The sequence below is a fragment of the Epargyreus clarus genome, unplaced genomic scaffold (assembly GCF_041222505.1).
Source record: "Epargyreus clarus isolate Ecla_fem2 unplaced genomic scaffold, WU_Ecla_fem_2.2 ptg000027l, whole genome shotgun sequence".
Classification (NCBI taxonomy): Eukaryota; Metazoa; Arthropoda; class Insecta; order Lepidoptera; family Hesperiidae; genus Epargyreus; species Epargyreus clarus.
This window is the reverse complement of record NW_027332234.1, coordinates 6,191,716-6,206,364: the sequence shown is the minus strand read 5'-3', so window position 1 is coordinate 6,206,364 and position 14,649 is coordinate 6,191,716. Positions and strand designations below refer to the sequence as shown.

At 34.1% G+C, this 14,649-nt stretch overlaps 1 protein-coding gene across 1 annotated transcript in view; it reads right to left on the bottom strand.

Annotated features, from left to right (window-relative positions):
• The window catches only part of Pde11 (Phosphodiesterase 11), a 189,072-nt gene that overhangs the window by 28,749 nt on the left and 145,674 nt on the right, over window positions 1–14,649 (bottom strand). The window contains exons 8-9 of the mRNA XM_073089035.1: window positions 7,671–7,778; window positions 6,323–6,571 (exon numbers count right to left, since the gene is read on the bottom strand). Coding sequence (XP_072945136.1) covers window positions 6,323–6,571; window positions 7,671–7,778 — 357 coding nt within the window. The remainder of the gene's footprint in view (window positions 1–6,322; window positions 6,572–7,670; window positions 7,779–14,649) is intronic.

Here is a 14,649-nt window from a genome sequence, read left to right as displayed (position 1 = left end):
CAGCTAGTGTATTTGGCACTAAACCGAAATTGCAAATAGCAAACTATCACTTGCGAGTGGTCTTCGGGGTATCTTTGCATATCTTTCGTACGATCGCAATAGTACACTACTCGCATGTACCTAACGTGTAGCATTGTTCCCTATATAGTAACGTAGTGGTACTTTGAGATAGTTAAGAATATTATGGCTAGGTAATATCCATTATGAAGTCATATATGTAGGTCCTTTCTATGAAATTAAATAAAATGAAAAATTTATTGTTAAAGTAAACAATTAAGTTAATTGCAATTATCGCAATAAAAGCTTTAGTCGATATAACAATAAAAGTCGAATATACCATTGCTCTCCCTAAGGACTTATTAAAATGCATCATTTAAGTGTATCTCACATATTACACCCTACAAACCAAAACACCGTAACGCTTAACACTAAGACAAAAATAGAAGTGGCGATGGTGTCCGGAGCCAAACCTCTTACCTCCTCAAGGGTTCAAATAACTTAATACTACATGCTTACATACATGTGCAATTGCACATTCCCATAAATACTACATGCAATTACATGCAGTAATCTAAGTATACGATGGTATTATAATTAAAGCGGACTAAATGCGGTAGTCATTACATAAGCGGTAAATAAGGCAGCAGTTTAAGCCCTACGGGATATTGCTCTATAAATTCTAGGAAAACATGATACAGTTGTAAAGTTTGTTATTATGGGTATTATAACTCTTAAGCGATTTAACCCAGAGGTATACTAAACCGATTAATTTCTGATACACGAAGAAGTTATTGCGGGTGAGTATAAGATTTTTCAAAGATGTGTAAAATCTTCCAATTTGAATTTGGGCAGCGTCTATGATTTAAACCCGTCCTATTCTTATAGTAGGCTCTTGACCAGCAATCGAACAATAAAGGGATGAGAAGATGGGGCCGACTACCTTACCTTGCTAGTCTATGAATACCGTGTCCTATATTATAAGACGAAGAAGTGAATCATCTACGCGAAAGCCAAATAAGACAAATATTTGATCAGGTACTAAATTGTCATTATTGTTTTTTTCTGGACTCTTAGACAATATGATCTTACTCGTAGTATTAACCTGACAAAACAATTACTATATGGGGATTTAAATGAACGAATAAAAATACAAAATATCATTAAAGCAAGTATTTTATATCCCAAATCTTAACCGTCAATCACGACCATACACTAAAAACTATACGTAGACACATCACAACACAACTAAGAGTATTACAAAACGATTTAAGCCATTCAACTGTTCGCTTCATTCGAGATGTATTCAAAGAGATAGGGAACAGTAATGGTAGCTGAACTAAATCGCTCACAACATCATCTGACAGACGAATATCAATTAGCATTCAGCTGTTTGCGATGATCGTGATAAGGCGAGCGGTGGCGCCACCTTCGGGCGACGCCTCAATCATCATTAGATCGGCGATTAAATGGAATTTGCAGGCGACATATAGTCGAGTTATGGCGCCTCTATTATAATGTACCTACGGCGGTGTCTATCGCAGGATCTAGTGTAACGTGGAATATGTCGACAAGTTGAGTTAGACGGGCGATTTCTTTAACGTGATACCTAAGTACAATATACCTACTAAGAATATCTTCATATAAAACACTTTTTTACGTGACTTGGTAAATAATAATAACATAAAACACTATAATAATTTAAACGCCATAAGGGTAATATAAACAAAAACGTGAATTTGCATTAATACGTTGTATGAATGAATTAATTGCATATTCTTTAAAGATCGCTAACAATTTTTAAAGATATTATTAGATAAATAGATTGTTATCAAATTTATTACAAATCACCGAAATGATTCTTGCTATTAAAAAGTTTTTTTTTTTAAATATATGATATGATGGTAAGTTGCTACTGCCGCCCATGGACACCTGTAATCAACCCCATATAGCTATAGATAGATTAGATATTCCTACCTGAGGTCGGCCACAGATGCGCCGCTACCCCTGAGGACTAAGCTGGAACGCCTCGAAAAAATCTGTCTCCGAAGAACACAGCAGCGCCTAACACTGCTGTTATGAGGCAGAAATAGGCGTGGCGGTGTTGCCGCCTTCAACCGTTTACTCTCAAAATTCACATTTATATCCATTATCCATCCATTAGTTTAAGAGTTGGTGTTACAGCACGAAAACACAGTCAAAGCAAACTTACACACAACAACACCCCTTTTGACGTCGGTTAAAAAGCAAGTGTGTGTTACACGTAAATAGCATTAACTCTACTCCAGTGAGTTATGGCGCCAATAACGTACACATGACAACCTGAGGCGATATGCATCAAAACAATATCTTATCTATATTGCGAACAAGTAATTCCTTATTAAATTCAATGTATACTACGATTCAATAGAGATTGTAATCTTAAATGGCGGTTTGTGTATGTGTTTCTCATTTACTCATTATGTAGTCAGAACGGGAGGGATAAAGTTGCTGTATTTATTACAATGTTTATTTAATGAAATTTTACCCATGCACATTATTTTATCGGAAAGGTGTTACCTATTAACTTATTGTGTTTGGATTACAGAGGCACCACCAACGAAGGTTTAGTGTCAAGCTCTGTTGTTTTCTTGTTGAACGGTGTGATAATAGAGATACCAATAATAGAGATCAAATATCAACGCATTTCTACATACTCCTTATGGTTAGCAATTTTGGCCTAATTCATATATCAAAAATCATATTGGGTTTAATTACGAGTATTACAAATGATTATAAGCCACAGAGAGCACCTTAAAGTGAACTACATGCTAAAAATAAATGCAAAAATCTTAGCAAAAAGTAACAGTTAAAGCTAGCATTGAAATATGATACCACATTGAATTTTGCATCTCCTTCATTAACCTACTAGCTGACCCGGCAAACGTTGTGTTGCCACATAAATAAAAAAAAGTTAAGGGTGAACAATCCTTATCACTTAGGGGTATGAAATATAGATAGAAGCAGATCCTCAGACCTAATGAATATGCATATAAAATTTGGTGAAAATCGGTAAAACCGTTTTGGAGGAGTACGGTAACTAACATTGTGACACAAGAGTTTTATATATAAGATTTCATTTGCAATTTATTTGCTTACTCGCCAACCGTAGTGATGTATTGGTACTATCTGATTTGAATGCACAAGTAAGACCGTAAACTGCATAATGTGATAGTTGATAAATGAGTTTTATGTTTTTATAATTGTTATTTATTAGCGCGTTGTAGATATTAATTTCTTGTTGTTATCACGCAATACTGTGATTTATTCATTCATAGTTCACGTTATGATACTTCTTGTTTTATCTATTATACATAACAGATATATCGATATTAACATTACATAGACGATTTATTAGTATAAACACAGTACTAGAATTATGATAATATGCTTGCCAAAATATATCCTTATTTCTTTTTATTCTAACTTCAAAGCTACGTTGCTGAATAGACATTGACATCCTGAATTTAGGCTAATTTTCCAAAACGATTTTCTTTGTTTTAAAGTTAAAAACATGAAAATCGGCACATCTGTAGATTAATGATACCTACACTTTATCATAGACTTTTCAATGAAGTGAAATTCTACCGAATAACAGCAGTCAATCTCTACTATATTCTGGTATTAGAGATAGTAAGGCAGTTGGGTAGGACTATAAATCCTATTTGACATCGATTACAAACGTCAATGGAAGAAAGTGATCACTTATCTCAAGGAGGAGCATGTTTCTTAGCATCTTTATATTTATAAAAAACCTAGTTTGAATAGAGCTAGACCATAAATTCACAATTTCTACATTGATCGGGCTGGACTAAATGACCTATGTGAATAGATTTTGGATCAAATCCAAATAAAAATGTTGTACATAAATAAATCGCCTTTCATAGGCAATGGAGCAATACATCAAGCATCATTCTGGTTATTTATCGATGTTAGGGAAAGTTACTCTCGTATAAGTATTTGGCTAAGCATAGTTGCTAACTTCAAAAGTTATGGCAATTATTATTCATTGCACTGGACAATTTAGATTTAAAATAATATCTAGAATATCTAAATATATGACTGACTGACATAGTGATCTATCAACGCACAGCCCAAACCACTGGACGGATCGGAATCTGAAATTTGGCATACAGGTACATGTTATGACGTAGGCATCCGCTAAGAAATGATTTTGATCAATTCTACCCACCCCAAGGGGATAAAATAGGGGATGAAAATATTACTTCGTAACGCGAGCGAAGCCGCGGACAAAAGCTCGTTTTATATAAAATTAAAATTGAGGTATATGTAGGACACAATATATTTTGTCTTTTTTACCCATACATACACTTGCTTGAAAACAAAAACACGGACAGGATAATATTGCAAGGTTTCTGATTTTCGTCATTTCGCAACAGAACCCTAAAAAGTATGAGATATGTTATCTAAAATAACATTGTATCATAGACACGGACTCCGTTCGTGCTCCAATTGTGAGATCTCGTAGACGACAAAGCAGTTTGCATATAAATTACACAGTTAAATCCTTGAGACTGACACCTATTATACTCTGTACACTATATTACTTTCTACTTCTATTTGATTTGACGGATTGGGTAAGTGATGCTCAATCTGCAATATACCTACGAATTACCCAATTGATTATCTATATACTAAATGAATAAAAATAACGTAATATTTAAAAATGGTTTTTTTTGGTGGTTTGCAAACTCAACATGGTTTGGTCACCCATATACCATGCACCATTCCGTATAAGAGGCAAGTAGTGAAGTACGTCCCAGGCCTTTCCAATTATGGGTAAAGCGATACCTATGACTACTGCACTGGGTCCCAATTAAGTACCCATTGATCTCCGAAGTTTTATAAAAAAAACAAGCTGACCCGGCAAACCTTGTGTTGCCATATAAATAAAAAAATGTTAAGGGTGGACAACCCTTGTCACTTAGGAGTATGAAAAATTGATAGTAGCCGATTCTCAGATTTGCTAAATTAAACATATAAAATTTGGAGAAAATCGGTGAAGCCGTTTCGGAGGAGTTCGGTAACTAACATTGGGCCACGAGAATTTTATATATAAGATAATATTAATATTTTGTATAATTATTTCAACACCACTTTAACATTATCAAGACCACTCGTAATACAATATTATCCAATCATTATAAATTGGTACAAATACCGCGACCTATAGATTTAATCATCTGACGCTGTATTGAGTGGGTGAAATTAGATATTGCTAAGTGGAAATTAATTCTCTGAATTCTGCAATCCAATAACGCTTATTGAAATTGCATTGCGTGCTATTATTATGAGTAATGCCTACAAAATCGCTTCGTTAAAAGCAATAATAACATCGATTACAAGCTTACAAGCTTCGGTAATGATAATAAATTGATTTCGCTCGCCTTGCAATTTGCCAATTCGTCGTGTTGAGATTTAAATCGGATTATGTTAAATTAATTAACCATCCAACTCTCATATAATATTCGGTTACAATTACAACTGAAGGCTTGATTAACGTTGTAATAATAATCATTTTATAAGGTTCATAACGTTATTTAATTTTTATTATTTTGCTATTAATTTGAAATTGTCATTTTTTCTGATTTCGATCTAATTATGTTTTCACCGTTTCTTGTTCAGCTCTTACAAAACTAACCTCATTACCAAGATATGAATCATCTTTACTAGAAGCTATAATTAATTTCTAATAGGTACAGAACTTCGATAAATCAGAGCTGCGTGCTTGGACTTCAAACTTTGGGGGGTACGATTATATGATCGTAAATGAAAGATTCAATATCGTAACACTAACCTCACGCATACCTTCAAAAATATAATATGTGTGTTTCTTGATTCATGATAACGATTCTCACCTTCTTCATATCCCTGAATCCCAGCTGGTTCATTTTCACCTTACCTGTGATCTCCCGCATTATATGTACGTTATATTTATACTAAAGGTTATTGAAGTTGGTAAAACGCTTTGTACTTCAACTCCGGCGGCACTACCACCACCCTATTTCTGCCAAATAACAGCAGTGTTGGGCGTGGAGGATGTGGTAAGGGAGACATACTTTTCCGACGCGTTCCAGCTTAGTCCTCAGAGATAGCGGCGCATCTAGGGCCGACCTCAGGTAGGAATATTTAATTCTATCTGGGTTTGATTACGGATGTCCATGGGCGGCATAGCCACTTACCATCGAATGGACTGCATGCTCGTTTACTATTCATATATTATATGAAAAAAAAAACTTTAAAATATCATGTTCACTATGCTTACCTGTACCCGTTGACATCGTATTAAGCTCTGCGTGTGCGTCAGTATCCTGAGGACCATGTGCTCGATCGTGCTCTGCTCCTCGAAGACCATCCTCGCCAGGTCGAGCAGCACCTGGTTCCTCTTCACCTCCAGCTGCGATCTCTCGTAGAGTTGCGCGTTCCTTAAGCCGATGCCGCAGAACTGGAGGTACGACGCGAACACCTTCTCGTCGTTCACAGTGAAGGGGCCATCGCTTTGCTTGTTTATCACCTGTACCAAAAAAAATCTTTAGTACACATATTACTACTAATCCTACTAGGTTTAGCTAATTTTGTTACGTTTGTTACTAGTGCAGTAGTTAGTGGTAAAAAACCAATATCCGTATACATGAACTTTGGACAGAAAAATATCAAACCTCCAACAAAAACAAAAATATGACAAACAAATTATCATATTTTTGGTATTTTTCATAATCTGACATTCGATAGGTCGATTGGCCGATTTTTTAAAGGAATATAAATTCATTTTAAACAACAGCATATTTGATTTACTATAAATAATTTGAAAGAGAATTGAAATATTATGAAAATATGGGTACAATTACAATTAAATCATCTGACTCATTAATATTAAAAATTTGGCAACCAATTACCAAACATCGATATAAATCAGATAACATTATTAACATAAACGTTTTATTGAGGCTATTGCTTTAAATTTGAATTAGCAATACAATAAAACAATGAAAGATAGCAGCGTTATCATATACAACTTGAACATAAATTTACTATGTCGATAACCGTATTTTTTGTTAACCAATAAATTAAGTGCCGTAAACTTTGGCAATTATTTAAAAAGTCTAAAATACGAGCTTTATTGAGAGTAGTAAATCACAGTAATTACTGTAGATTGGAATGTTAAAGCAACATAAATTCGATAACTTTATTTATTACCATCGGTCGCAATAGCAACAAACAAGAGATATCCAAAATGGAATAATTGAAAAGCAAAAAAAAAAAACACTAATTTATAGTGAAGTCAAAGTCAAAGTAGTTTAGTAAAAGGTATTTTGTTAAAAATCTTATAAAAAAGTATGAGACGTTGCATATCATAATTGCCGTTAAATGTTTCAGGTTTAAAATTATGAATTCGTATCTAGTTCACTTTACTACAAAAGCTTAACTTATCCTGAATGCTATACTTTTTTTTGTCGAAATAATGCATAACACAATAAAGAATTGATTTAACAAAATGATGTAACGTGCACGGTGCGGTGCACCGTGCACGTTACATGTTCTTCTTTTTGAGATCTAGGATGACACACCACTGCGTGACTAGATACAACAATCAAAACATATTTACAAATTACCTGTGCAACGCCGATGACCTCCCCATTGATATCCTTAATGGGCATGCAGAGAAGCGACCTCGTCTTGTAGCCAGTTTGTTGGTCAATGTCGTGGTTGAACCTCTCGTCCTAAAACAATAGACAATATATCATGACAACGTACAATGACGACTTACACATTCATAGACTGACAGTGAAATTCGGGGGCACCTGGCAAGTAATAACAAGTAGAGAAACGTCCACAGTCAGATAGGCAAATTTATCATTTCGAGGTTGGTAAGTAGAGGTTAATCTTTATTTAAAGCATGGCGTCGGCGTGATGACCACTGCAACAAGTGTATCGTCAACAATATGATGATGTGCTTAAAACATCACGAGAAATTGTGAGAGTGTGAGTTACTAAATATAAGCCTCTTATATCAGTAGAAAAAAAAACAAATAAATAGTAAGTATGTTTTTCAGCAAGTGAGGAAATAGTTTAATTATTTTGAAAAGAACCGTTCAACGAATTAATATGTATATTGACGCTGTTGTACAGAATAAGTATAAATATGTAACCCAATTAGACCGAACAAAGAAATTTAATTGGTTAAGGGAGATTTGGGGTAACTTTCATGCGAATGATATAAAGCTAATGACCTCGGCTCAAATTCCCCAAACGGGAACCAGCCAAAGGTTAAAAATATGTTCCGTTCTACTGTGTTACTCCAGTTTTAACGTGTTACTACGATATTTTTAACGTACGTAGTAGGTACCCTATATATTTTTTTGAAATTTGTTAAAAAAATCAAATGTTCAAGCATACCTATGCCTTCCTGCAAAACAGTCGCTCCATTATTTCCCTAATATGGCCTATATTTAGACTGTAGAATAATTATAAAATTTTAAAAATCTGTTGCTTGAAAATATAGCCTGCGTCACTGCGATAATTTAGGCGAATACAACGACACCTCATATGTTAACTTTCGTCAACCCATTTGGGCTCGCCAAAGATTGAAACTTACATACACTCGAAATAAATTCCCTCTGCAGTCTGTTCAAAATACATACGGTCACTACAATTTATTTGTATAGATTTTATAACAGGAGGCGGTTGTACACTGAAAGATATATAGCGCATATCTGGCCCCACTACGGCATGGCAGTACGCCAAACTCTGATATCCTTTATTTCTTTTTGGCCATGAATACCGAACTTACTGATAAAAGGGTTCAATTGTGAAATATTATTCTCTATAACTTTGCTCAACCAAACCTTATTTTAAAGATGGTTGGATTCTTTCTAGTTTGGGTGCGGCGATACCTCTGCATAGGGCGAGCAGTATAGTACAGCGTTTAAGTTTGAAGGGTATTGTTGCATGTCAATTAAAGTGATCTTATAATCATTTTGTGTATCGCCCACTTTTAGAACCAATTATTTAATAGCGCCCTCTAAAAGGACAGCGAGAAAACACAAAAGATTTTCCTATAACAATAATTTGTCTCCGAAATAAGTCTGCAAAATGGGTGAAAGGGGAAAATAAAAATTAAAGAGGTCTGACGAATAAGCTTCAACGGTTACATTACAAATACAAATTACAAATTTTATTAGGCATTTCAATATGCCCCTATAGCACTGTAGATACTTAGCACAAAATGTTTTAACTTAGTTTTTTTTTTAGAATATAAGAGTAGCAGACGAGCATGCAGTCCACCTGATGGTAACTAGCTACTGCCGCCCATGGACATCTGTAATCAACCCCAGATAGGATTAGATATTCCTACCCGAGGTCGGCCACAGATGCGCCGCTACCCCTAAGGACTAAGCTGGAACGCCTCGGAAAAGTATTTCTCCCTTACCACACCCTTCAAACCAGAACACAGCAGCGCTTAACACTGCTGTTATGAGGCAGAAATACGGGTGGCGGTGGTGCCGCCGGAGTCGAACCACAAAGGGTTTACCTCCTTTAACTTAGTCTTCAGTGCAAGCAGTGAGTCCATGTAGACCTTAGAAATTATGTCCGAGGACCAATAACAAATGAACATATACGAAGATCTAAGAATCTATATAACTGTTATGATATGATAAAATGTTTCGTTTACATTAGGAATTCATCCGATTCCTTTGATAAAAACAAACATAAATATACACAGTTATCTCTGCTATAAGAAATATAGCCAAAACTATCATGATTTATTAGCCTTTACAAACATAACTGAGAGATAAATATGAACCTAATAGGTACATCTAGATAAGAGATATTTGCAAAAAAAATATGCTTGGTTGTTTATACCTTATAAATATTTCAGAAACAATGGGTACTTGCCAAACAGTATTTTAATGTGCCTGAAGTAACAAGCGCGTATTCTGCTATTGAAAATATGTGTTGGCTACTAACCACAGAACATCTGTAATTAATCCCATACTCCTAATAAAATAAAATTCCTTTTTAGTATTTCGTCAATAAAATATCGACATCAAATTTCTAGTTCTGTCATCAGATTTACATTAAAATTGTTTGTACAGATGGCATGGCAGATCCGCGAGGACTAAATGACTAAATACTATATAATGTAATCGCACTCTTATAAACAGGCTTCAAAGGTGTGTAGCACTCCTACTATTAAATCGTGACACTCAGACAAACCCACACTTAAAAGATACATAATATAATCATATCATATCTCCACTCATTGTTACACGAGTTTTCGATAGGTGGACATAAATAATAATCTCGTATATTAAACGATAATCTTTTTCATATATCATTGATATATTGTACGTAGAAAGTTTATTTCGAACATCCATCGAATCCTTAATATATATCCCTTTAATGTATTTGGGATTAGGAGGAAAAAGTCAAAGGTTACGTTGAAACATAAACTAGATTATTTCAGTGATGTTTTATTCATACAGCCTTTACTTACCTAAAAGAAATTGAGTTATAGATGACAGAAATATATCACTGAAAACTGAAACATAACTTCCATAATACAGCTGAGTTCCTACAATTTGACAGGGAATTAGGTCAGAAAGCCTCCTTTAAGCATGACTGCTTTATCTATCATGTCGGAATCAACTTGTCCCACTTCTGGTCTTGTGGGAAGATATCAAGGCATAATGATGTCGCAGTTGCGCTTTCACAGTCCAACAACAAATATTGTATAATGTTGGGTTTAAGATTTTTGTTTCGCATTAAGGATAAAAACAGTAACTTAGAATAATTTTATAAATTTACTAAGGATAAGCATTAAGCATGCTTAAATTTTAAATTTGTGTATACGAGTATGTTAGTAGCTTAACTATGGTAAATCCTAAAATTTACTAGTAAAACCTAAGATTAATATACCTATAATACCTACATAGTACCTACAGATAAAATGGAGTAATTACTTATCACAAAGCATTTCATATCTCAATTTGCTTTACGTTTGTGGTTTCAATAGAAAAATATTAAGTTTCCCTGCAATATCCGGATGTAAAATACTGTAAATTTAAACCACTGGATAAAATTCCCCTCGACTCAACGTTTGCCAAAGAAATTTTATAACTTCTTCCGAACGTTCGTTCTAGTTTTACTTGTTAAAGTTAAAGAAATCAATGAAAATCAAGACGTGCTCCGCAAGTTACGTTTATTATGAATTCTTTGAATTTAGATGTTTCTGTAATAAAATAAAATGGAAAACGATTTATCTAGATAAATATAAGAGACGTATTTATTACATTAAAATTAGAGTTTCTATTTTTAACACGCTTTTTTTTGCTTGGGTTGTATGTATGTTTGTAACTATGTAACGGAATCTTTGAATCCGATTTTTATCCACTTTAAACGTTCAGTTTAATTCAAAATTTTGAAGAATTATCAAAAACCGATGACAATACACGATGATTTTAATAATTTTGTACCATTATCCTTATCAACATCCACATGATTAACGATTTTGGAGGCGAGATTGTTGGAGCGACTTAGAGATTGCTTTAGTTTTATCTCTTAAAGCGTAATAAATTTGATACCTTTGATATAAGTTTGAAAAGAAACAAATGTTTACGTCAAAGTCTCATCCAAAGGCTCTTGAGGGGTAACAGAAATAAACAATTAAACAGTTATTTATATTTTACTATCGTGCAAATAAGCGAAGGTAGGAGAGACCTACGCGCCTGGAAGACATGCTTGTAGCATTTGATCGCTACACTCGCCGGCACAATTAACCGCGCACTTACATATTTTTGAATCTTTCGTAAATACAAATAAATTTGTCGAAATTTGTTTTTATTTGTGTTAAAGTATCGAATTTTAAAAAAAGTGTTATTTATAGTGCAAAAGAAAAAAATACAGAAAAACACCTTTTTCTTGGAAGAATACAGAAAAGTTTAATGCACGAAAAACATTTTATTTGTTTACTCACAAAATTTTCAATAATGAGAGTTGCCTCACCTGGTTTTAATGACTTTATGGAGCCTATTCGGCAGTCCATCCATGATGTCTTGGATGTCTGACTGGGGAATGTTGTACCACTGTTCTTTTGCGGCAGTTCTGAGGTCTCTAAAGGTGGCCGGAGCTGGTGCCCGTGCCCAGATCCTTCTTTATAAGGAGGTGGGAGGCTCCCGCCGGCCACGGTATTATTTGAATCCCGACCTTAGTCAGGTACTGAATAGTGCTGCGAGCAACGTGTATCTTGGCATTATCGTGCATCAGAAGAAATTTTTCTCCAATGAATAGATCAAAAGGCATGCAAGACTTCATCCACGTACCGGTGAGCATTTATGTTGTCTCTATCGAAGATGACCACGTCGGTACGGGCTTCATAAGAGATTCAACAAATAAACCGTATTACAACTCCTTTCCTCCTCACTTAGATGTGTAAGTAAATCGTGACGCACATGATATTCACAGAGGGCGAAGACGATTAAAATTTATTATTTATAGATTTTACGATTTTTAACACAAGATTCAAATTCAACTGCTTCCCGTATAGATGTGTAAGATAATAGTGATACGTGATGCATATGATATTCATAGAAGGCGGATGCTCGTGAGGTTACATTTGATTTATACAAGCTGAAAACACATAAAAATCTTATTGAGAGCGGGTTTTATTCCAATATATCGAATTTATGGTCTGTATCAAAAAATATTTACTATATCGCATGAGATTTTTTTTTTGGGTATAAAATTTTACTCGCATTATTTTTTATAATGTATAAAAAAAATAATGCGAGTAAAATTTTATTTACGCACATGTAAGATTCGACAAAAATTTACAGCAATATTAAAACCCTTAATTAGGTATTGACTAATAACGAATCTGTAGAATTTGCAAAAATTACCAAAAATCTAAATTTGACGAAAATTTGAGATAAGCAACTTCACTATTTCATTTTAATTCATCGTCTTTTTTTCTATATTTGTAGTATGAATATTTGATTGAAAAACTAACAGTACTTATAATCATACTTTATGTGCGTCATTGAAACATTTTTTACGATGCGTAAAATATGTAGATACTATTCGCGCGCGTACATAAAACCACATGCTCACCCGTTTCGTTTAAAGGAAAAGACTTGTTTAACGTTTATACAAAGGATTGCGTTGGATAATATTCTGCCACCGAAAATCTAAAATGGCGACATCCTGCGGCCTTGGGGCTACGATATTGTTATGATAATTCACATAATGTTTCCTTTGTTGCGTTACTTCAATGAGATCCCTAAGCAGATACACGTTTCAATGGCAAACATTTGCGTTTATGATTGTGTGATCAATTTCAAAAGAAAATTTAATCGTAGGTATAGGCTTAGCATATTTCGAATAAGCTTGTCATGTAGTCTGTAGGTGTTTTTGATGTTTTTAAGGTGATAAGGTGACTGAATCCACATTTATCTATAAAACGAAAGTTATACATGTAGCTTTCATATACATGTAGCTTTCAGAATTAGTTAGTAGTTCGTAGGACATTTTTCAAAAGCGTAAGAAAGTGCTCCAAAGGAGACTGCTGGACAAAAGGAGGCCAACGCACACAAAGAGCGGAACACAAAATTTGTGTATTAACAACAATATTAAATAGTTAAACAACACAACACAATTATTTAATAGTTAGACCTTGAATTCATATGTATATAAACACATCATTTAACCTCCCCGGGGATGGAACCTGGACCACCTGCATTACAAACGAGACAATTTTGTTATGCGAGTACTATCTGAACTAACTAAATGGAAAAACTAAAACGCAATTATATAAAACACGGCATTGCGGTACACGTAAACACAATACGCCTTTTGTATCGAAATAAATTAGATATGTAAAGTTAAAACGACCCGAAAGCATATTACTGAAACTCGGGAACATTTTCCTAAAACAGCAGGATCCTAAAAAAAAGAATGGGATAAGAATTGTTGAGTTTACAAAATAGAGAAATCTTATGTTTGGAATTTGTTCAAATTCTTTCGTACACTGTCATTATCTTCTTATCCGATACCAAAAGTAGCTCTTATCAAAGTAATCGCTGAATAAAGTTCAAAATAAAAGTTTGGCTAAAATAATAATAACATCGTATCTACATTAATGTCAATTTAATAAACACTATTACAATGAAAAATATACATAATTAAATTCATGCATATTAGTACTTGTTGAAATAGTGCTGCATACCTAATAAATATTATTGAAATTGGTAACTTTAAAATTATATATTTACTTGAAATCAAATGGAATCAAAATCAAAATCAGTGGATACAATGTCACTGTTTATATGAATGGTGTATAACACCCATTCTACTGGCATTGTATCAAGTAAAATACGCGTCAAACTAAAAGCAAAGCTCGAAAAAATATATATGACGAACTAGCTGTGCCCCGCGGTTTCGCACACGTTAAAAATAAATAAATAACGCGGGTGAAACCGCGGGGCACAACTAGTTCTAAAATATAAGTAGCCTAAGTTACTCCTTATAACATCAGCTATCTGCCAATAGAACTCCCGTCAAAATCGGTGCAGCCATTTCAGATATTAGCCAGAA